The sequence below is a fragment of the Miniopterus natalensis genome, chromosome 16 (genome assembly GCF_054644295.1).
Source record: "Miniopterus natalensis isolate mMinNat1 chromosome 16, mMinNat1.hap1, whole genome shotgun sequence".
In the NCBI taxonomy this organism is placed as follows: Eukaryota; Metazoa; Chordata; class Mammalia; order Chiroptera; family Miniopteridae; genus Miniopterus; species Miniopterus natalensis.
In genome coordinates, this window is record NC_142096.1 from 24,307,528 (window position 1) to 24,331,217 (window position 23,690).

At 40.5% G+C, this 23,690-nt stretch overlaps 1 protein-coding gene, 1 long non-coding RNA gene, 1 other non-coding gene and 1 pseudogene across 4 annotated transcripts; 1 reads left to right on the forward strand and 3 right to left on the reverse strand.

Moving 5' to 3' along the window:
• Positions 1-246: 246 nt before the first annotated feature.
• Positions 247-3,285, reverse strand: LOC107532164 (uncharacterized). Of its 2 annotated transcripts, none has more exons than XR_001602701.2 (5): positions 3,212-3,285; positions 1,676-1,795; positions 923-1,032; positions 573-645; positions 247-418 (listed from the first exon to the last, which is right to left on the reverse strand). It is a non-coding gene; the product is annotated as an uncharacterized LOC107532164 (long non-coding RNA). The 2 variants fall into 2 exon arrangements; XR_001602700.2 differs by lacking the exon at positions 3,212-3,285 and adding an exon at positions 3,000-3,188.
• Positions 722-806, reverse strand: LOC148091351 (small nucleolar RNA SNORD87). Its single transcript, XR_015715824.1, has one exon. It is a non-coding gene; the product is annotated as a small nucleolar RNA SNORD87 (small nucleolar RNA).
• Positions 3,286-19,216: 15,931 nt separating the features above from the next.
• TCF24 (transcription factor 24) lies at positions 19,217-22,684 on the reverse strand. The gene is made up of 2 exons (XM_087825173.1): positions 22,292-22,684; positions 19,217-19,330 (listed from the first exon to the last, which is right to left on the reverse strand). The coding sequence occupies exons 1-2, from the start codon at positions 22,682-22,684 to the stop codon at positions 19,217-19,219; spliced, it is 507 nt and encodes a 168-aa protein (XP_087681299.1).
• On the forward strand, positions 19,700-19,788 carry LOC148091353 (U6 spliceosomal RNA; annotated as a pseudogene).
• Positions 22,685-23,690: the final 1,006 nt, after the last annotated feature.

The following is a 23,690-nucleotide window of genomic DNA, read 5'->3' on the forward strand; positions in this document are numbered from 1 at the left end:
AAAATTATACTATAATCATAAAGTTCTAAGGGTTACTTAACAAGCACTGATGAGACAGCTACTGTAACAGGCAAGTAATGTACAGTGTGTACACTGGGTAAAAGGATGATTCACACTACTCAGAAATGTGTGCAATGATAAAACTTAGGATAATCACTATCCACAAATAAGCTAGTTATTAACTTACTGTCCCTAAGGTATGGTCAAAAACAAGTCTGACTAGTGACTATGAGAATGGAGACTTGATGTTTTAAAGAAAACATTTTATTGTCCAGCAATTAAAAGTATTCAAACATGTATTTTCTACAGAATTTTATTGTGAGTTGATCAGTGTTAAATGTTACTTTTCATCATTTGCTGTAATTCATGTCTTCCTAACCAATTCTGTTTTTCCTTCCAAAACTGTCACATGCCACACCTAATAAAAAAAAAGTCAGAAACCAATAGTGAAAATCATTCTGTACTCAAACACAAAGGAAATCATACCCCTAACAAAGCAACTAATAGGAAATAGCCCCAGCCCTTTCGAACTATCAATAGATGCTTGATAAATCATAAAAATAATTGCTTACCTGAGGCAATGAAGAATTTTTAACCACCACAGCTAAGAACTCAAACATTCATTCACTTGTAGCTACCTATATGCTGAAAAGAACATTTCACGGATTTTAGTAAAAAAGAATTGCATTATAGTTGAATTCACATAATCTCAGTATAGATTACTGGCATCTCAGTCTTAAAATTATTTCTTCAAAGAAACCCTCAGCTGGGTAAACGGCAAAAATTTAAGTCATCATTGTGCCAGTTATTAAATCCTATGTAAAAAATATATCAAACATTTTTGGTACTGTTCTTCACAAACAATACCAAATACATAAATAAAATTTTAAAAAGCACACAATTTAACATTAACCTTTGGTACCTTGTTACATGCAGTTGTGCTTCTAGGGGGTTAGTCATCCTCTGTAAGTTTTTGGAAAACATTCATCATGACAACGTTCAGTGATCTTCAACTCTTAGGCTCTGTTGCATCTGGAAATTAATTTATTGTAAATTTTTATTTGTACTTGCACCTGTTTGGCATCCTGTCTGCAGGAACAGTGCAGTTCCAGTTAAGTTTTTTCCTTATCAGAAACCATAAATATAACCATACTCCCAACCCTCCTGATTCACCAATTTTTAAAAACTACTAATACCATGTAGTGGAGTAATTTTCTATTTGCTGTTTAACATATCTCTAATGGAACACTAGAATGTACTTGCTGCCTTTTTGGTAGTCAAAACTGATAAACCTAAAATTGAATTTGTACAATGATTTGAGAATGTGTTAGTCCTTTTGACTGATTAGACCCTAATAATTCCATAAATGATCTTTCCAAGCTGGAAATGGATTCATTAGTATGGGCAGGAAAAATGGTGGGTATATTTACATTCTTTACTGTTAGTATTGATTTTAAGACATGATGATCCTAATGAGAATCCAGCCATTGCTTTTCTGTCTCAGAGTTTGACAAGGATAAGATATGAGCCAGGTTAAAGGTCAGATATATAAAATCAAATGTGCAGACCTCCAACTAAAAGCATTACAATGGCAAATCTAATAGTTTTAGAGCAGAGATAAATTTTGTTGGCATCATTATTGGACACAGTCCTGTAGAATTAAGTCCCCAGTTACCTGCAAACACACTTGGGCACTGCAAAGGGCACGGCCAGGGCCACAGATCTTGTCCCGGTGGATAAACAACTGAACCAGCAGCTGTTGGAAATGACTTATGAGCATATCGAATGTTGGACTCTGCAAAATAACATCACTTTCAAGTCTTGAAATGCTGAAATATTTCACATAATCAATATTAGGAACAGACTATTGGTTATGAATAATTACAACTTGGATAATTTCAGTTTAATATGATTCATAGAAACTACTGACAACTACACGGAGTCCCATTTGTGTAATGCCTAAAACAAGGAAAATGTTTAGGGATGTACATGTATAAAACTGGTACACACCCCACTCCCCTCAGACCACTAGGAGACTGGACACAAAATCCAGGTGGGCACCTCAGGATGGAAGGCAAGGGGAATGGGAGAGGGAAGCAGATACTACAGTATTGGTAATATCCCAGCTCTTAAATGGATCGGTGGGCTCTCCTGTATTTATTATGTTGCAGGATTTAAGTGCATCCTCAATATTTTTATCAAACATTTAGTTTGTAAAACTTAAACTTCCAACAATTAGTCATGAAAACAGGATTCAAGCCACTTAGGTCTCAATAAGGATGGTAACACCAATTATAAACTGCTTTAAGCTATCACATTTGCCCTGTTAGCTTGTTCTGGATGAAGCAACGTATTTCAAATTTGGGGAGAGGAAAAACAAACCACATGACTATACTAAGTCTCACCGACGAGATATATTTTTTTGAATAAGCAACATGGTCTTCCAGTCTCCCAGCTGTCGGCTAGTTTCTTCTGTGTTATGTGCAGAAACTCATCTTTACGTAAACTCAAGCATCTAAAGGTACAGCAGGCATTTAGGGCCTAAGGGCCCTCCATACGGCACATACTGTTCTCCAACTTCAGTACCAATTTTTATTGGTCTACTTAGAAAGGACGATCCAGAACAAATGCCAGTAAGTAGCTCTAATGGGTCGAGACCATAACTGTTAATCAGTAGGTAAATTGTGCTCTTAACAATTTTAAAAAATCAATTACAAAGTACAGTTTAAGGTCTAACATCCAAGAAAGAATCCCTTCCCCCTTTATAAAATAACCCCTTACTAAGGCTGTGCCGCCCATTTAAGGCACCCTGACACTTCCTAGGCCGCACACAAAGCTTTACCAGAGATACAAACAAAAGGGCCCAGGAGAAGGCCCGGCGGAGCACGAAGCCCACTGACTTGGGATCCATCTGAATCGTAGGCCCTTCGTTTCTGAGCTGAGAACAGTCGGAACCGGCGTAGACCAAGATAAGTTAAGACTCGCAGGTAGTTACTCACAAAATACGACTGAGCAGATGACGTGAAGGAAGGCTCGTGGCCGCATCAATTGGGGGTGAGGGCAGAGGCTGCACCGGGGCAAGGGACGGAGACTACCGGAATGGAGGCCCCGGGCGCGGGACCAAAGGGCCGAGGGCCGAGGCGGGCTTGGGCTCCCGCACAGGGTCGGGTTCCCAGCAGAGAGGAGGAACTGAGATCGCGGAGACTCCCACCTCGAAAAGCTCGGCAACGCGCCCGCAGGCGCTGCGCCCGAGGCCGCATGACCCGCGTGGCTTAAGGTACCTCACGCAACTTCCTCCGCACGCGGCCCAGCGGAAAAGAAAGAGAGCGGCCGCGGCGGGCTCTTAGGCGCTGCGGGGCCCCGCCCCTACCGGGTTGGGAGCCGCCCCTTCCGGCTTTGGCCCCGCCCCTGCTAGCGCAGCGCGCGCCCTGCGGCGGGGCTGGGGCCGAGCGCAGGGCCGAATGGGGGGCGCGGCCTAGACCGCAGCCCGCTTTCCCCGGCTCCGGGCGTGCTACGCACACCTCGAGGTTACGTTGAGGGGTTCTGGCACCCCCAAAGAGGCTTTCAAGGCTCCTGGGTACCTCACCTCGAGCTATTTCGCGGAGTATGTAAATGATTATGAGTTACACATCCGAGCGGGCGGACCATGCTCTAAAACGGGGCACCCGTTCCTCGTACTTCATGTTTGCTGGGCCTTCTATTCCCTCACTTTGTCCAAAGAACTGATGGTATTGGACACCCCAGTTTAGAGTAAGGGTATCCACCCCTTCACACACACAGAAGAACCAGTTGGGGGGGGGAGCAGCTTTTGTATTTTCCCTGGGTTATAGCAGTAGCCACTGTTACTATTTTCGTTGACAGTAATAATAGAGGGTTAAAAAAGCATAAAGCATTCAACTCCCTTGTTTATGAACATGTAATTGCTGTTGATTTTCCTATTCTGTGTTTTATAGGTGTACTAGTTTTATTGCAGTCCACGGATGTTGCATTTATTACAAATTGAAAGCAACACCCTCCACCAGCAAAAAGATTACAACTGACTTTATTGCCAGTAGTCGCCTGGAACCCAGTCCGCAGTATCTCAGGTATGCGAGTATTACTCGTGTTTCCTCCGTTTATATGGTCTGGCTCCATTATCACAGAGCAGGTAATGAGGAGTAGATCTGGAGATGAAAGACAGTAAATTGATAACTGGCACGTTCTGACCTCTCAATAGAGAAAATAGCAGCCACCAAGTGGGAACTCACCATCAAACCTGCGCCCCTCCGGGCGTTAGCATCCACTTTCTCCTTCTGCACTGTTGCTGGCCAGAATATCCTCCTATCAAAGGCCCTTGGTCCTGACCTTCTCTCCTTCTCAAAGAATGGTTCCTTCAGGTATCCTCTCTCTTCTGGCTCATCAGTCTCTCTTACCAATTTCAGCAGCATGCAAACAGGTTCCAGTTTCTCTGTACTGTTTATTTGTTAATTTTTGGCTTTCTAGTATCTATTCTCACTTCTTTTGATGAAAGCATACATTGATGTTACCCAAATTTACTTCTTAACTCTGAATTCCACACTCATAGTTTCCTGTTCTACCATCTTCAACACTGAAGGTGGAGGCAGGTAATGAACATAGACCTGATTTTGACCTTTCATTTTCTTTTTTCTCTCTCCTTTTCTATTGAAGCCTTTGTATTTCTTCTTCCTCTCTAATGGAAACTTTAAGTTATTTCTTGAGATTGTTCTTCCTATACAAAACTTAATACTTACTCCTTTAAGTAAGCTCTTAGTAAAGGGATTTTTGGAATTTAGAATTTCCTTTCCCTTCATATTTAACACCTTTAAAAGGGACTTAAGAAAGTCAATGTAGAAACTCAGGATTGCCTGATAACCTTTATTAAAAATGTCAATAACTTCACCCTGGCTAGCACGGCTCAGTGGTTGGAGCAAAGACCTGCATGCTGAAGGGTCTCCAGTTCAATTCCAGGTCAAGGGGAAATACCTGGGTTGCAGGCAACATCACCAGCCCCTTCGGGGCACTTGCAGGATGCAAGCTATCAGTGTCTCTCTCACAGAAATATTTCTCTCTCTCTCTTTTCCCCTCCATTCCTCTCCCTCCTGCCCCCCCCCTTTCTACTCTCTCTGAAAATCAATGAAAAAAATATCCATAGGGTGATGATTTAAAAATAAAAAAGTCAGTAACTTCCCATTATACTTAAAAAATATTCACTTGCATATATGGTTAATTCGTTTTTGACAAGGGAGCCAAGATCATTCAATGTGGAAAGGAAAATCTTTTTAACAGTGTTGGGAAAACTGGATATCCACATACAAAAGAATAAAGTTGGTCTCTTACCTTATACTATATAAAAAATTAACTCAAAATAGATCAAAGACCTAAAATTCACCAAAATTAAAAACTTTTGTACATCAGAAGATACTATCAAGAGAATGAAAAGACAATCCATGGAATGGGAGAAAATATTTGCAAAGCATATATCTGATAAGGGACTAATATGCAGAATATATGAAGAACTACAACTCAACAGTGGAAAAACCACCCAGTTCAAAACTGGACAAAGGACAGGAATAGACATTTCTCCAGAAAAGATCTATAAATGGCCTATAAGCACAGATGTGTTCAATATAACTAGCCATTAGGGAAATGTAGATAAAAACTACAATGAGATACCGTGTCACACCCATTAGGGTGACTATTATCAAAAGACCAACAATAAAATAACAGGTGTTGGCAAGGCTGTGGAGAAACTGGAACCCTTATACTATTGCTGGTGAGAATGTAAAATGGTGCAGGCACTGTGGGAGACAGTATGGCAGTTCCTCAAAAGGTTAAACACAGAATTATCCTATGATCCACTGATTCCATTTCAGGATATATACCCTAAAGAATTGAAAGCAGAGACTCAAACAAACACTTGCACTCTAGTGTTCATAGCAGCCTTATTCATAATAGTGGAAAGTAGAAACAAGTCAAATGTCCATTGATGGATGAATGGATAAACAAAATGTGGTGTTTACATATACAGTGGACTATTATTCAGCCTTAAAAAGGAAGGAAATTTTGATATATGCTACATTGTAGATGAACCTTGAAGACATTATGATAAGCAAAATAAGCCAGACAAAAAGGACAAATAGCCCGGCCGGGCGTGGCTCAGTGGTTGAGCGTTGACCTAGGATCCAGGCGATCAGGGTTCGATTCCCGGTGAGGGCACATGCCTGGGTTATGGGCTTGATCAATGACTCCCTTATCATTGATGTTTCTATCTTTCTCTCCCTCTCCCTTCCTCTCTCTGAAATCAATAAAGATATATTAAAAAAGAAAAAAAAGGACAAATATTCTATAATTCCACTTAGAGGAGGCAAATTCCACTTGGAAGAGGCAAATTCATAGATAGGTAGAAAGTAGAAGAGTGGTTTCCAGGGGCTGGGGTGATGAGTGGATGGGGAGTTATTGTTTAATGGGTACGGAATCTCTGTTTGGGATGATGAAAACGTTCTGGACTTGGAGAGTGGTGATAGTTTGTAAATGGATTGTGAATGTACTTAATGCCACTGCATTATATCCTGAAGATGGTAAATTTTCTGTTATGAATACTTTACCACAATAAAAATAAAAGAATATTTTAAAAAGATAAAAAGATCCACACATTCATATGGCTTACTTCACCTCTTGCTTCCCTTCTCTTACTACACAGCAGTGAGTCATGTCGGCCTACTCTTATTTATTTTTTTATTGATTGGTTTTAGAAAGCGGGAAAAGGAGAGAGAAGAACTTTTATCTGTCCCTTACCGTGGATCAAACCCACAACCTTGACATATCGGGACAATGCTCTAACCAACTGAGCTACCCAGCCAGGGCCTACTCTTAGTTTTTAGAACATGCCAAATAATTTTCACATCTCAACACCTTTGTTCTCACCTGTAATACTCCTGTCCCAGATTTTTGAATGGCTGACTTCTTTCCTTTTTTGATCTCAGCTTTTATGCCAATTTTTTAATGAGGCCACACTTGCCCCACCTATCTAAAGTGGGCCCACTACAAGTCATGTCCCCTTTTGCTTCCTTCATAATCTGTAATTATCTTGCTTGTTTTTAAACTTAGCACTTCTGCTGCCCTCACTGGACTATACACCCTGGGAGAGGAAAGCCTTTGTCTGCTTTGTTTACCTTTTTATTCCTACAGCCCCTAGGACCTAATAACTATCTGTTGAATTAATGAATAAATGAATTATAGATCTGTATGTGCTGCTTTGGAATATTTTTCAAGATCTATTAAAATTTAAAAGCTAGGAGCAGAAGGTATTTAATTAAATTTAATTTCTGGTTAAAGAAGAACAGGTATTTATGGAATTGTTTATTCATTGAGTATTTTTGAGAGGTTATAATACATGCCTCTAGGGAGTGAATCTTAAGGTTTCTGGGGAAAGTGATATTTTTATTTTTTATTGTATACTATTCTGTACTGTTCAGAGTTTTAATACATGTATGTAATTTTATGACTAAATTAAATTTTAAGAATTATTATTCAAGGAGTACATTGTCTCTTATGACTGCAAAAATAGACCTAAGATTTGCCCCTTTAGCCCTGACTAGCGTTATGACAAGTGTTTGGTAATCTCCAGCGGTGAGTGCAACCCTGGGGTCGCTGGTCTCCAAGTTGCTGGACTGAGTTAGTGCTGCCAGTTGTAAACACAGCAGAAATCACTTGAAGGGAAAAGTTTCATGGTTTAAATCTGATAAAACAATGTATCAAAAATAACATAAAAAAAATAGCCATTCTTTGACAGTATAGTCAGGATTACTTTAGAAAGTTTACTTTTTTTTTTAATCCTCACCTGAAGATATGTTTTTATTGATTTTTAGAGAGAGAAAGGGAGAAGCGAGAGAAAGAGAGAGATGTGTGAGAGAAACATTGATCACCCATATGTGCCCTGACCAGGGATTGAACCCACCACCCAGGTATGTGCTCTGAACGGGAATCAGACCCAGAAGCTTTTGGTATATGGGATGGCACTCCAGCCAACAGCCACCTGGCCAGGGCTAGAAAGTTTACTTTTTGTAGGTAGGCATACATCTGGATTCAGGGCATTTTTTCTTATAAGCTGTCAGAATCTATACTCTGCAGTTACACATGTAAATCTCATTAGTAAATGAATACATTTGCCCTCAGTCCTTTTTCATATTCAGTGAATGACTTGGAGAACCTCCTAGTTCCCCTAGATGTTTGCAGCAGAAAATGAGGTTGGGACTGGAAGGAAGTTGGCTATAATAACCATATGCTTGCGCTTTCCCATGCTCAAGAGTAAGCATGTCAAAATAGAGTTAATGCAAGAGAAATGTAAATGACCTTAGTCATAAATGCATGACTTTTATATATAAGATCCTTTTACCTCAGGCAAGATTATTTTTAAACATAATATTGACATTAAGATAATCATAGCATTTATACCTCTCGTCAAGGTTAAAGTTCCAAATCTGTGAAAAATACATTAAATTGTCAGAAAATAGGGCACTGATCTGAATGAAAGTTGATTCTTAAACACTTAAAGTACATGAACTTTACTGAGATAATTTTGGTGAAAATTACCTAAATTACTTATGATTTCTGCCCGGATCTAAAATAATGAGTGGCTTTAATTGTCAATGTGAGACACTAGGGTTTTCGTTTTTTTGTTTAAAAATTTTAACTTGTACGTTAAGACTAAGCCTTGCAAAAAACTACTTAAGTCCTGTGACAAAATCTGAATGTAATGGAATGTTAGTAAAATTATTCAAGCTCACCGATGGGACCTGAGGGGAAGTCTATGAGGAGACTTCAGGGAAAGTTTCCTTCTTTGATGAAAATACACATATGGGAAGAAACAGCTCTTTTTTCCCTGGGTATTACCATCTGTGAAAGAAGCCTGGCACCACTGAAGCCATCTTGTTAAATGAGGGGAGCTTGCCAGAGATGGCAAAGTAGAAAGGAGGGTAAACCAAGCAACTTAAAGGCACTGAAGTCAACAAGTTAACCGGCCAGGGAGCCACTCTAGCTTAGGCTTCTTGTTATGTGAAATAATACACTTTCTTACTGTTTAAAAAAACATTTAAGAATGGTTACATAGAGAGTTAGGAATGTGGAAGTAATTGAAAAATTCAAACTAAGGTTAAATTATGATGTTATTCGTACCTTAGTGATGATCTAATAAAAAGCATGTCCTGAAATTAACACCCTACTAAACTTCAACAGTGTAGATTCTGAGCGTTTCTTCTACAATGTCTTCTTGTACATATACATACGCATGAGAGTTTCTCTATGTTCTGGTGTTATGCTGGTAAACAAGATCTAAAAAAAACAAAACAAAACAAAAACCCCAAACTCTGATTTGTGGCATTTGCAGATTTCCATGGTGTAAATACAGTGGTACCTCGGTTTTCGAATGCAATCCGTTCTAGAAGACTGTTTGAGTTCTGAAACGTTTGAAAACCAAGGGATCCACAGCCGACAGCTAGGCCTCAGGATCTTGCCCTCAGCGGAAGCCATGTGGCGTGTTCGAGTTTCGAGGTGTGTTCGAAAACCGAAGCATTTCCTTCCAGGTTTACGGCGTTCGTAAACTGAAATGTTCGTCAACGGAGACATTCGAACACCGAAGTACCACTGTACTCCCATCTTGGCTGATTTCAAGCTACTATTTAATAACTGGCTCACAAAATACTTGAATACTTGAATAACTAATAATTGGCTCTCATAAAACACCATTGTCCCTAGAAGCTGGGTTGAAGGATAAATGCATCTTCATACTTTATATAGTTGAACTGCTTTCCAAGTGGTGGTACCGCATCCTTGTCAAAACTTGCTCTTTTAAAAAACAGACAAAAAAAACTTGCTCTTTTCAGAATTTAAACATTTTTGCCAGTCTGATAAAGATGAAATGATATTTACTGCTGTTTTAATTTGCATTTGCCATGAGATTGAAAATATAAATTTACATATGTTTTTTCTCTTAAAATTTTTTTTTTGTATTTTTAATCATTTGGGTTTTCTCTAGTAAATCATAGCTTCATCCAGTTTTTTATTGGAGTATTTGTAATTTTAAAAATTGATTTATGGGTTTCTTTACATATTCTGGATACTGATCTTTAGTTGATCAGTAGTTACATGCATTACATATAACTTTTCCCAGTTTGTTTTATTTTTCATTATATTTATGGTGTTTTATGTTGTTTGGAATTTAATACTCTTCTGCTTACCAATATAGCTTCCCACCTCTAACACTTCTGCATCTGTGGAAGATCTCTGGCTAAAGCCAAATCCTTTAATGTGCTTTTAAAGGCTCTCCTTGATTTGAAAATTGGGAATGAGCCCTGGCTGGTGTGGCTCAGTGTCATCCATGCACCAGAAGGTTGCCTGTTCCATTCCTGGTCAGGGCACAGGCCCATGATGTGGGTTCGATTCCCATAGTGGGCAGTCAGGAGGCCCCAGTTTGTTTCACCCCAATGATTCTGTAAGTCACTAATAACCTATAATAAGCCTCTTTCTTTTTAAACTAGCTGGATCAGATACCTTAACCAAACCCAGACCTCCATACCTTCCTTACATTTGTGACCCAGTTCTGACTAATGAGAAAAAAGTAGAAACCTAGGACCCTGATAACTTTATGAAGCCATTTTACCACTTGTGGATTCCTTTTGCACAAGAAAATCAATTTATTTAAGCCACAGTGGTTGGATCTTTCTTATTAGCAGCTGAATGCAATTCCTAACTAACATAGTCAGCAATGAACAATGTGTGCCATAGCATTAAAAAAATATTTGTGGACCAACTGATGATTGATGAACAAAGGCACTGAAGCATGAAATAGGGGTGTGTGTGTGTGTGTGCGTGTTCTACAACTTAAAGTGTAAAGTAGGAAGTGGTAGAGAGTAAAGGCAGTGATATAGGTAGGGGTTTCATAGGCCAAGTTAAGTGGTTGGGCATCATCATTAGATGCTAGCAAACCCTTAAAGGAATTTGAGGTGTGTTACATCCTCAGATTTTTAATTTTGATATGTTACTTGGATGCAGCCAATACTAAAGGTAGAGAAAATTGTTAAATCTACAAATTATGGGGGAAAAAATGATGAATACCTGTAATAATTATTCCGATATACATTTGTGCATGTAAGTGAAAATTTTAAATGTGGAATGGCTAAGTCATTGTACACGCTTAAAATATTGAGGGGGAAGGCATGAGGATAAAAATTAGAGATTTATTTTTATCAAAGACATACATGTTCAAACATTATGGGCCTGGTTAAAACAAGTTAACTCCAGGATGCCAGAAAATTAGTCATCATCACTTACCTTCTAAGTCCAATTAACCATCCCCCCCTTTTATTGTGATTATAATTGACATATAACCTTGTTTAAGGACTACAACATAATGGTTTTGATATTTATGTGCTGGTAAATGATTACCACAGTAAGTTCAGTTAAAATCCATCACCTCACATGGTTACAATTTTTTTCTTGTGATGAGAACTTGTTAAAAAAAATATTTTTTTATTGATTTTAGAGAGAGGAAGGGAAGAGGGAGGGGAGGGGGGAGAGAGACAGAGAGAGAGGGAGAGGAGAGAGAAGACAGAAACATTGATCAGTTGCCTCCCACTGGGACTGAACTGCAACCTGGGTATGTGACCTGACCAGGAATCAAACAAGCAAACTTTTGGTGCATGGGACGACACTCAGCTGAGCCACACCAGCCAGGGCAATGAGAACTTTTAATATTTACTCTCATACCAACTTTCACTATTATTAACTATAGTCACCATGTTGTACATTACATCCCCAAACTTATTTATCTTATAACTGGATAGTTTATATCATTCTGATAGGTGAAATATTTTATATCATTGCTGTATAAATTTCTATTTCTTAATGAATGGATATCTTTTCATAAAGATATGAACTGCTTGATTTATTTCTATAAATTGCTTATTCATACCTTATGCAGAATTTTCTACTGAGTTGCTGTTTTTTTAAGTTGTGAAAGCTGACCTGTATAAAGAAAATTACTACTATGACTATCTTATATGCTGTGACTTTTTTCACTGTTTTGCTCTTGGTTTTCACATTGTTTATAGTTTTTTTTTGTTTTATGAACTTATTTTTATGTATCAAAATTACCCGCTTTTCCTTTATGGCTTCTTGGATTTTTTTGCGTCATGCATCACCTTGCCATCTTGAAACCTTCATCTGATACAGCTAACCGGCCAGAGAAAATATGCCTGACTTGCACTGAGCTGCCTACACGCATCGTCTCTGCTGTTATTTCATTTCAACTGTGTGAGCTGAGGATAGGAGGGCGAAAAGACAAGGGAAATTTGTCGAGGGCAATCACTAAGCCAAATGCTTATCACACGGAGAGACCTGCAGCAAAGAAGGATGTTTTCCGACGAGACTGAGGGGCAGCGAGCTACAGCTCCTGAAGCACCCAGGCAGCTAACAGGGCAGGCGGCCTCGCAGAACAGGTCAGAGCCAGGCTGCTTGAGTCTGAATCCTGGCTCTGCCATGACGAGGTGGGCAACCCTTCTCATGCCCTGTGAGTTTTCCTAATTTATTTGCATGAATATCCTCAATATCATCACAATCACTCCTTAGGTGTGTTGGAAACTATAAGGTCAAATAAATGGAATAGGGAACAATTAAGTTGTAAACTGCCAATGCAGATAATCATAAGATACATAATATATGGGGTGTCCTAAAAAATGTATACACATAGTTTGAATAATTATAAAGGCAGTGTTTATTAAAAAACATTTCATTTTCAAAATTGAGCTATTAGCTATTAAAGTGTGCATACATTTTTTGGGACACCCGGTATGTGTAAGTAGGTTAAAATGTCAACACCATGACTTCTATGTGACGAAAATAAAGTAGTTTTCTTCATGGCCTGTATCCAATCTCTTCTTGTTCTGGAATCCCTCCCTTAAAGAGGAAAAACACCTGTCAAACAGGCAGACTGTTAACTATACAGTCAAGTAGAAGCTGAAACTCCATCAGGGCTGTTTTCTCCTCTCAGTGGGCTTCCTACCTGCCCTTCCCCTTCCATCCCTGGTTAGCTGTAGAGAGAAGTTACATATCTAAGGAGGTGGAGGGAGGGACTGCAGGCTCCCATGCCTCCTGTCCGCTGGGTCTAGACCTGACCGTGTCTGTTATTTCCAGGTGTTGCTGGTGTGATTGCTGTGACCCTGAGTCTTACTTACAACCTCCTCTTTTGAGGGGCCCCGTATTCCGCCATCTCCCTGATTCCTGGTTTCCTGGCCTGGGTACTCTCAGCATCTTGTGTCTCCAGCTGCCCGTTATAGCTGCCCTCAGGCTCTGCCCTCACAGACATTGCCTCTCACCCTCTGCCCCTTGTGGGTATCCCTTAGTCCCCGCCCCTCACATGGGCATGGCTCTGGGCAGAATCCAGGGCTTCTCCAAGGGCCTATATTCTCCCAGGCTTTGCCTCGAGGACTGTGGTGAGGCCAGCCCTTGTCTCATTTCCTAGATACTCCACGCTTCCCCACTCTGCCCAAGGCAGATGACAGCAATGTCTGCATGTGGCCCTTCTCCCTGCCTTCACCTTGGCCTGACTCTCCCCAATCTCTGTTACCACTTAGGGTAAATCTCTATGTACAGACTTCCAATCTTGGCTCTTATACATAGAGGGCCACTTTAGGAATTTAGAATTCTATTTTCTCTCTTAATAAAGTTTGAATTTTAGATCCACTATCTTGTGAGAGATTCTGAGTCAGTTTTGTGACCTCAAAGGTGTATAATAACTTCCTTCCAGAAGAAGTGTGCCCTAAGCAGAGGCTCTTAGTTCAGTGAGGAGGGAAAACTGTGTGCTACCATATCAGTTCAAGAATTAAGAATATAGGATCCCCTCCTCTCCTTAGTAAATGACTGGGTGCCCCAAGGATATCCACTCACAGGGCTGTTCCCCAACTCATACCCTATAGGAAGTGGGATTTAGGTGTCTCTAGAATCTGTTTCTTTTTCCACCCCTTCTTACCTCTCTATTCCCCACATCCTCAAGTTTGACTAAAGGTGGGTCTTGAGTAACAGCTGTCATCTCCCACTGTTCACCTCCCATTCATTTTCGCAGGAAACTCTGCTTCCTTTCAACAGGGGAAGGGCAGGCAGGCACTAATGTAACCAAATGAGTGGCCATCGCCTTGAGTGGGGCTTGCATGGTTGGAGAGGAGGGGCAGACCAGGCCAGCAGATATTGTTTCTGCCTTGAATCAAGCCATTCTCACCAGCACCATCCCTCTAGACATCAGCCATCCTCTGGTCTTGGTGGTCTGGCCAGAGAGGAAATAGAGCCACCTGGGCCTGTTCCTTCCTGAGCCCCAGTATGGCTGCTCTCCGGACCTCTCAGGCCCGGTGTGGCCCAGAATTAGCAGATTTTTGTTGTTGTTCTGGTTTTGTCCTGAAATCAGTTCTCCTTTCCAAGGCAATCTCTCCTCTGTGTCTCAGAGCATCACACTTCTAGCCTGACTGGACACTGGTGGAACTGCCTCTTTCGGAAAGGAGGGTCTGGGAATAGCTTCCCACCTCCCACCTTCTTCTCTCTCTCCATTCTCCTGTTTCTGCCTTTGCACATCACTTTTCCCCCTGGTTATAGCCTATCTTTCAAAATGACTCTGATGCAAGGTCTTACAGTCAGCGAGGCCTGGGACGACACTCAACCAAGAAGTGCTGCGCACAGAGTAGAAACAATCTTGCACGGGCCTTTTTAAATATATATATATATATATATATACAATTTAATTTTGAAAAAAATTTGACCCACAATAGACCCATCTATGTAAAGTATTAAGATGCCTTACAATCGCACACATTTAGAATTTTTTAATGGAATAATTTCAGAACTTATTTGAAAATAAGAATGTTTAAAATTAAGTCTTATTTAGACCTCACATTGTTTTAAATGACCCCCACTTTCCAAAGGCCATAAAAATGGACACAAGTGATTTAAGTCTATCCCCAGAGCTTCCCATGGACATACTTCTTGGTCCTGAGAGGGCAGGAATGCATGAGTTTCTCCAGTAACATTCGTATGCACAGGAAATGACTATTGACATAATCTTTAAGCCTAATAATTAACATTATTCTTTCGTTTATAATTTAAAAGCTTCTGACAGCTAAATGCTATGGTATAATTTATAATGAAAGAGTTTGAGTGATTGAGGTATATTTCATTGAGCTGGTTTCTCCTATGAGTTGAAACTAAGACTTGTGTAAACATAGGAAGGGAAGCCCTTCCCAGGTTTATGTAGTTAGGCAAGAATATTTAATGTCCCTCATTCCCAACTGTGCTGCGGTACCATCTGGGCCGTCCTCCAACTTCACAGGAAGCAAATCTATAGGATTTAAGGGGCATTAACTTATTTTCAGCAAAACAGTCACATATAAGACCACCATCCTACTGAGTATGTAATAAAAAACACATTAATTTCTTTGACATATACAGTTTTATAATATTTCTCTAGTGCTCCTTTAAAAAATTTGGAACCTTAGCTTTTGGGTATTTTAAAAATTACAACAACAACAAAAGCAAAACTAAAAAATTAAAAGTGTGTACCATGGAGAAAAATAGCAGTAGTATACTACATATTGTAAGTAATTTGAGAAATTGTAGATATCGCATCTTCCAGTGATGCTAAAGAAAATAAAGAATCTGTCACCAAATTAAACAGAACCTACCAGTGCTGGAAGAGTCAAAGGTTCATAGCTTTTCAAATAAAATACATAGTTGATATAATCTGCAATAACCTATACGTAGTTAGGAAAGAGCATATTAAGCATCCCCTCAAAATAAGACATCTAATATGTAAGTTTGGATCAGAGCAACCTGTTTTGATTTATAATTTCGTCTCCCTGTCGGCTAAGAACAATATAATTTTATACAGCACCAACAACTTGTCCTATAATGATGCCAAATACAATTCATGTGTTGATTTCAGAGATGTCTTTATTGGCTTATTTCCTCAGAGTGGCACCATGACACACCGAGGCTGAAAGGAAAAGATTAAATAATGTGCTGAAAAATACAGAATTACCTCTGACCTCTGGGGGGGGGCGGGGAGGAAGAGGGAGAGAGGGAGACCTACCAACCTTACTGGAGCCTGAATACTTTCTCTTTAATTGATAATAACTGGTTAGTTGCTTTCATAAATAGAAAATGAGGCCTTTTGAGAGAAAAAGAAATTATTGAAGTAATTTAACTTAAAAAGGAATTTCAACTAAAATAATTACTGTGCATTTTAGTAAGGTCAATCAGCATTTATTTTCTTTTCCCACAGTTTCTTCTAAGTTTAAACAGCCTGCAGGAATAGATAAAATCAAAGTTAAGGATATCTGTAGCTCTGCAGATTGAAGTAGTTAGGTCTAAAAAGCCTTATAAAAATGCAGAACTACTCTTTTTATTACCAAGTAATGTGTAAACAGTATCCCCAAACACCCACCTCCACTGTAGAACTTTTATTTTCCACTTAATTTTTTTATTATTTTATTTTTAAAAAGGGATATGTATATGCTTCTAAGATAGCTTATCGATGTATAATTGGTGTACAATAAACTGCACTGTGTTTTTATAATCAGAAAAAAATACTTTTAAAGTCTGTTGGAATTCTTGCCTCTAAAAAGACATTTCCGTCTCTCTAAAAATTATCATTATGGAGGAATTTAAATGTATCTCATATCACTGAGAGACATGAGTGAACTGATAGAAATTTAACTTGCAGATTATAGAATAATACTGTGATCCAAATATACCCCCTCCCCAGTCTTAATTAAAAAGAACATGGCGAAGAAGCCAAAACCAAGTAGATATCTATTAGAAAGATTTTCAAATGTACCTTCAGTGTTTGTTAAATAGCCACAGAGACAGATACAAATTTAACAGACTAAATTAATTTTTAAATTAGCACTTTATTTTATTTTAGTAATATCCCTTATCCTGACCATGCACCATTAATTAAAACAGCATGCTCCCTTGCATCTTTGGGTGAAACCATGCAATTTCTCCTCTGATATTTTCCAACACACTACAATCTGTTAGCATATTTAGCAGTTTACTCAAAAGTTATGAAAACTTGTGACAGAAATATACTTCTTTGGCATTAAAACATTTATAACTGGACAAGAAGAAATAAAAAGTAATATTGTAAAGGGCAAAGTAACTATTTAACAGGATGATTTAGAAAAGTCTGATAATTCAACAAAAGTCATATTTTCCCCCCCAATTAAATGCTTTAAAAACTGTAGCCAAATAGATTTATTAGCAAGAAAGCCATTTTTCTGAAATTCCTCCTATCAAATTTAGTGATTATAGTTCATTTAAGGTAACTTTAAAGAAGTTTTTATTTCATTTCTTAAGATAAAACATTATGCTTAGCTCTTTATAACAGTGAATGGCTGAATCCATCTCATTTTACTTTTTATCCCTTTCAGTGTTACACGAGTGAGTAAATATATTCACAAATGTTTAAATATACAAACATTTTTGCTACATATTAATATGTACAAAGCTTTGACTACATATATTTTCTTCACATTACAAGGAGATATTCACATTAAAATAATGAAAGTTACAAACTATCAGATACGAGCCAGCACATGCTCATGTTTGGCTGAATGAGCTGAATGGTAGTTTTTGCCTTCAAATGGTCTTTTACTTCATTTTACTGTGAAATGCTTCAAGAAAACTGAGGTGAGAAGAAAATAAAGTGGTGGTTCAACTGCAATATTAATTCAACCAAGTCCATTAATATGCCTGTCTATTTGCTAATCTTGGATGAAATTCAGCAACTTTAAAACAGGGTCACTGAGAAAGAAATGAACTTTACAGTTGGAAAGTGGAATAATAAAAGACTGAGGAAAAAAGCAAGAAAGGGAAGTAAAAGGAAATCTAAGTCAGCAAAGACGTGACAAAAGAGACTGGAGAGGTTTTTTTTCAGGTGTTTCTGCACACCCTGTTGCTCTGAGATTCAGTATGGTCCCTGACCAGCATCTCTACTTCATGGCACCTGATGGACAGTGTGATGGGAGGGGCCCAGAGTAGAGGGCCTTCCCTGGTTGTAGGTTCAAATTGGGGCAGGTTCAGGGGGGCCTGCTGTGGCCCGATGTATCTCAGGATGGTCACTCGGTGTCCTCAGAGCCCCTTGAGGCGCAGGTCAGTGCCAGAATCCCCAAATCAGACAGGATTTCTCCCATTTCATAACAGCCAAGTAGGTAGACTGTGAACATCAATTGACAATGGGAGAAGGTGCCTGGCTAAAGCTGTGATTGTGAGGGTCATGGGGGATCACTCTCTTTAGGGTGGCCGAAGCCACACCTGCTCAGCTAGTCCAGGACCTGAAAGAGAGTAGGATGGATAGGGAGTGACCAGGGAGGAGGGTGACAAACTGTGATGCCCAGTGACATCCATCTGCTGTTCACACTGGACTGCGGGGATTTCCAATGCCTTCCACAATTTGGAAATATAATTAGATATTTAGTAATTCTCTAGGGTGGTGGGCAAGCCCTGTCCTATGAAGCAAACCATTTCTAATATTCCAAACAAGTTTTCTAAGAGGGAAAAATAACTAGTTATAGAAGTTACTGCAACATCATATTACCTCAGCAGTCTTTTTACACACATTGAGCTGAAACTGAATAAATGATGCCACATCTTCCAACTGAAATGGCTTCTTAAACCAGCTTTAAGGATAGACTGTTTTTTTAAAAAAAAATGAAATGCAGCTTGTATTTATTATTATTTGTAATCCTCACTGAAGGAAATTTTTTCCATTGATTTTTAGGAGAGTAGAAAGGAGCTTTTACTTTTTCAAACTAGAAAGACTCAATAGCTATCAGCTTATCAGTTTGTAATGCACACACAGAAAGTGTGTGCATTCTATGAATATATACACAGTTTTTTGCTTTGTGTGTCTTCTTTTTTCCAATAGTTTCTCATGCACTATATAGTAGTGACTACCTCTCATACTGAACAGATAAGCTGTATGTTTTATACAAGACTATTTCATTCCACATTTATTTAGACAGATAAATCTGAAAACTCAACTATGGATTCATATGTAAACTTTCAGAAATGATGTTTGTTATATCTGATGTAATAAATATAGAATTATTTCATATTTATTTCATATTATTTAAAAACAATAGACACCACTTTCTTTCGGCACCCACCAGGGGACAGCCTAAGGTTGTGAGTCTGTTGGAATATGGCCATGATTTGCTTTTTCTCCAGAGACAGAATGCTTCAGAAACTGACCAGTGGCACCAATGTACAATCTGGATCGCATGGGCCATTTCTGAAAAAGAATATTTAAACAAGAATCTAAAAGTTAGTATCTATACCAGATATAACATAACCTGTAATAATAATAATAATTCCAAATATTTCAATGCAAATGCAATCTTATGTAGCTAGTAACAATTGTAATCATGAAGTCCAAGGGACATGAAAAAATATTTATTAATGCTAACAATAAAAATAAAATTATACCCAGATTTTGATTATAACTGTATAAAATAGTATGTGTGCATGTGGGCAAGAGATCATGGAGAATGAATATAGTTAAATGTAGGAAAATACATTTACCCACAATGTTTTAATTTCAAACTAAGCCTAAAATAAGATCCTTGGCTTTAAAGATATTTTTAAAAGTTATACATGGTAAATGCTCGCTTTGGCAGCACATATACTAAAATTGGAATGATACAGAGAAGATTAGCATGGCTTCAAGTTCATTAAGCATTCCATATTTTTAAAAAAATTTATACATGCGAAGTATTATGTTTCTACACTTGTCAAAGAACTACAGTGAAAAGTGACTAATTCAACTATCTAAACATTTTATCTAGCTAAAAGCAATATCTGTAAGTTATAAATATTAGAATGTTTGGTGTTTTATAGATAGAATATCCAGGTTAAATGTCTGGATGTATTGGCATCACACAACTGTAATCTTTCAGTAATCACCACATTTGTATTCTAATTGTAATTTTTTCTAAATTTACCTTTAAAATGAACAACCTCTCAAACAATATAATTTATTGACAAATAGGCACAATAATGAAAAAACATATTATATAAGTAACCCTTTCAGAACGAACCTTTTCTTTTTTGGAGGGTGGTGTCATATAATCAGTTTAGTTCTAAGGTCCTTGGAATACTAAGGGTTAAGATGCCTTTAGTTAACCAAAAAAGACAAATAATCAGAACATTTTTATTTGCATTCGATTAATCAAAGGTAGATTTCATATTTAAGGATTTTTGGTAGTGCCTGTAAAATAATGTTATAGGTGGTTTCAATTCTGTGTATAAAATCTCTTTCCCCTGAAGCTCCACAGCACATGGTCATGGCTCTCTTATGGCACACAGAACATTCTCCCTTATGTATTTTCATCTTTGTCTCTATTATATGTTCATTCGGGGCAGGGATTGAGTCTTACCCTTAACTGTATTCACTGTGCTAATGTAGTGCTTTGCACTCAGTAAATGATTTTAAAACAGACTAGTCACTGTTCAACCATCATTAATTCCATTAAGAGGTCATCTTTGACCTTATTTCATTATCCCTAGAGTTGTCTTTTAAAATAAAAATAATCCAGAGGACAAACAAGATTTAATTTTTCTTAAAAGAGTTGTAGGGTTACAAAAACACTTGGTACATGAATCAAGTGCAAAACAAAAACAAAAACAAAAAAACTCTTGTTAAGCTTATTGTTACCTGAAAATTACAGTTCTAACATTATTCAAAAGAGCACTGCAAGAAACTAAGGTGAAAAACTTGATTTCTCATCTAAATTATATTTCTCACAAAGAGGCATTTAGCAGATGCTTTTTGTAGGAAAGTCTACTTAATATTTAAAATGTCAAGTAAAAAAAATCTAATATTAATGATATATTTGAATAGCAATCTAATGTACACTGTAATACAAACCCCTTAATAATGAATGACTTTTCAGCTGAGATTGTTAAACAGTTGTATGTGAAACAGTTTATTCTTTTATTATTATTAATTATTGTATTATTTTCCATATGAACAACTGTAAACCTACTTTTGCTCGACCCTGTCTATAACACATGAATGGAACAGAAACTTTTATAATTATAAATAATGATATTTAAAATTTTTATATTTAATATTTAAAATAGTATGAGCTTATAATCATGTTGATTATATTCGCAAAGAAAATTTTGTTAAATCTCACCGCAGCATTTTAAGTTCAGTTAATATTACAGGGTGTACTTTTTACCAAATTTCAATAACGATTATTCAGTAATTTACTGAACACTGATATACTTAAGATTAACTAATAATTTTGTATTTGTGTGTGTGTGGCTATTAAATGCTCCGAATGGTGGAACCAAATTTTTGAAAATTTAGGTTTAGGAAATATAGGGAAGATGGCATATTTTGAACAGAAAGCCAGATCAATATAGTATTTCAAAACAAGTCTAGGAGGAAAGGACAACGCAGAGTCTAAGTGCTGAGCAATCCACCTACATGTAAAGTAAAATATACGAAATGGATGCTCTTGGCTAGTCTTGTACATTACAGGATTTGAATACAGTATTTAATCAGCACACTCAATGTATATAACAATTTATTATAAAATTTACATAAATACATTATAGTTTTTCTTGCACTCTTGGTGGCTGTCTAGTCCATGATGGTTAACCTTTATTAAAACGTACTGAAATTTACTCCGTGGGGATACAAAATAACGGTCTCATTTTGTTCTTACCAGTGTTACAAAATATTTTCAACATTGGTTTCCAAGGATTGCTAAGGGACAGGTAATTTCATTACCCCATAGTTCATAAATATTTAATTCATGAAACTTTTCAAGCAGCTGATAAAAACGACAATGGAAATGTAATGTAAATTAAAAGCGCTTAAAAACAAAAAGGCTCATAAATATAACTCTGATACGAAAAATTACCAGGAGGCGCCACCAAGCACCTCACCAGGCGCCCTGGAGAAGCCTCCCACCTGGAAGGGGCATCCTGTAGGCTGCATGCTCCGAGGAGCGTGAGACACCCCTGCCCGGCCACCCCGGGGGTAAACCTCGGAGCGGCTCAGGAGCAGCCTTTTGCAGCGGAGACCTCCCCTCCCCGGCCAAGTTCCCTGTGCCAGTCTACTCCCTGCCTCATCCCGAGGGAGGGGTGAGAGCTCGGTGGCATCTGCCCAGGTGGGGCAGACCGGGCAAGTCCGAGCGCCCTGCTGCCCGCCCCAGCGCCGCCGCGCTTCCTGCCCGCCTACCTTGACCGGGTGCAGGTAGCCGTCGCCGCGCAGCGCGCCGAGCCCGGGGTCCGCCGGCGCCTCGGCGTCGTCCTGCAGGCTGCGGGTGAGGTGCGCGATGTAGGTGGTGGCCAGCAGCAGCACGTCCAGCTTGGACAGCTTGGTGTCGGGCGGCACCGACGGCAGCGTGCGCTGCAGCTCGAGGAAGGCGTGCCGCAGGGTCTGCACCCGGCTGCGCTCCCGCGCCGCGTTCGCTGCCGCGGGCCGCCCGCCGCCCGAGCGCGCGCCTCCGCCGGTGCCGGACGCCGGCGCTGGCCCGGTCTGTCCAGGGCTCGAGTCTCGAGTGGAGGCAGCCGGGGGCCCGAGCTCATTGCTGGCCATCAGGGGGCTGCCCGCGGGGCCGCTGCGGTCCATGGCGACGTCCCGCACAGCGCGCCCTGCAGAGGACCAAGGGCTCAGTGAGGCCGGCGCCCGGTCGGGCTTAACCCGCGTGGGAGCAGCCGTCTCGCGGCTCCCGCGCTCCCGCCCGGCCGCCCGCAGTCCCCCGCGCGTTCCTAGGGAGGAGGCTGCTCGCTGGAGGGCGTCTGCCTCGGCGCCCCGAGGCGCTTGGGGTCTGAGGGTTCCGGGCGCTTAGGAGCCGAGGAGCGGCGCGGCTCGGGCTTTACTTTCCACCGGCACACTGAGCGACAGCGCTGCTCCGCCAGGGAGGGACGCCCCGGCTCGGCACTTGTTCGCGCTTCTGGAAAGTTACCCTGCCAACCCCGCAGGACAGCAATGCTGACGGTTCTCGCGGAGCGCGGTCCCCACGCCCGCCGCCCGCGCGCGTTCGCTCCTGAGGCACGCGAGCCGGCGGCGGCGGCGGGAGCCCAGGGTAACTTCTGCCGGACGAGGGGAGGCAAGCCGCGGACGAAGGCACCCGCCACCCTCGGGGCCCCGGGACCGCGCGGCGCGGCGGGCGTCGGAGCGGGCCCTCACCTTTCCTGGAGCGGCCGTGCGGGGCTCTGCTCCGCTGCGCGAGCGGGCGAGGAGCGTCGAGCCGGGTCTGCGTGGCCAGGGCCGCGCCGGTCACTTCATCCTGGTCCAGCCGAAGTCGACGACCGCTTCCAGCCCCGGGTGGGCCCGCCTTTTATGCGGGCGTCCCCGAGGCCAGGCGTGCGTGTGGGCCAAGCTCGGTGTCGCGCCACGACAGCAGGAGCCGCCGAGGTCCGCGCCCACCTGAGGGGCCGTCCGGGGACAGTGCGGCGCGGAGCCGCCTCCTCAGCCGCCCGAGAGTCATTAATCAAACCGCCCGGGGGGCGGGGCGGGGGCGGGACAGGGGCGGGGCGTCCTGCTGGCCCCGCCCCGCCGCTGGGCTCCCGGGCGCTCCAGGTTCCGCGCCCGCGGCGGTGGGAGGTGGGAGGTCGGGGTCCCGGCCGGGCCC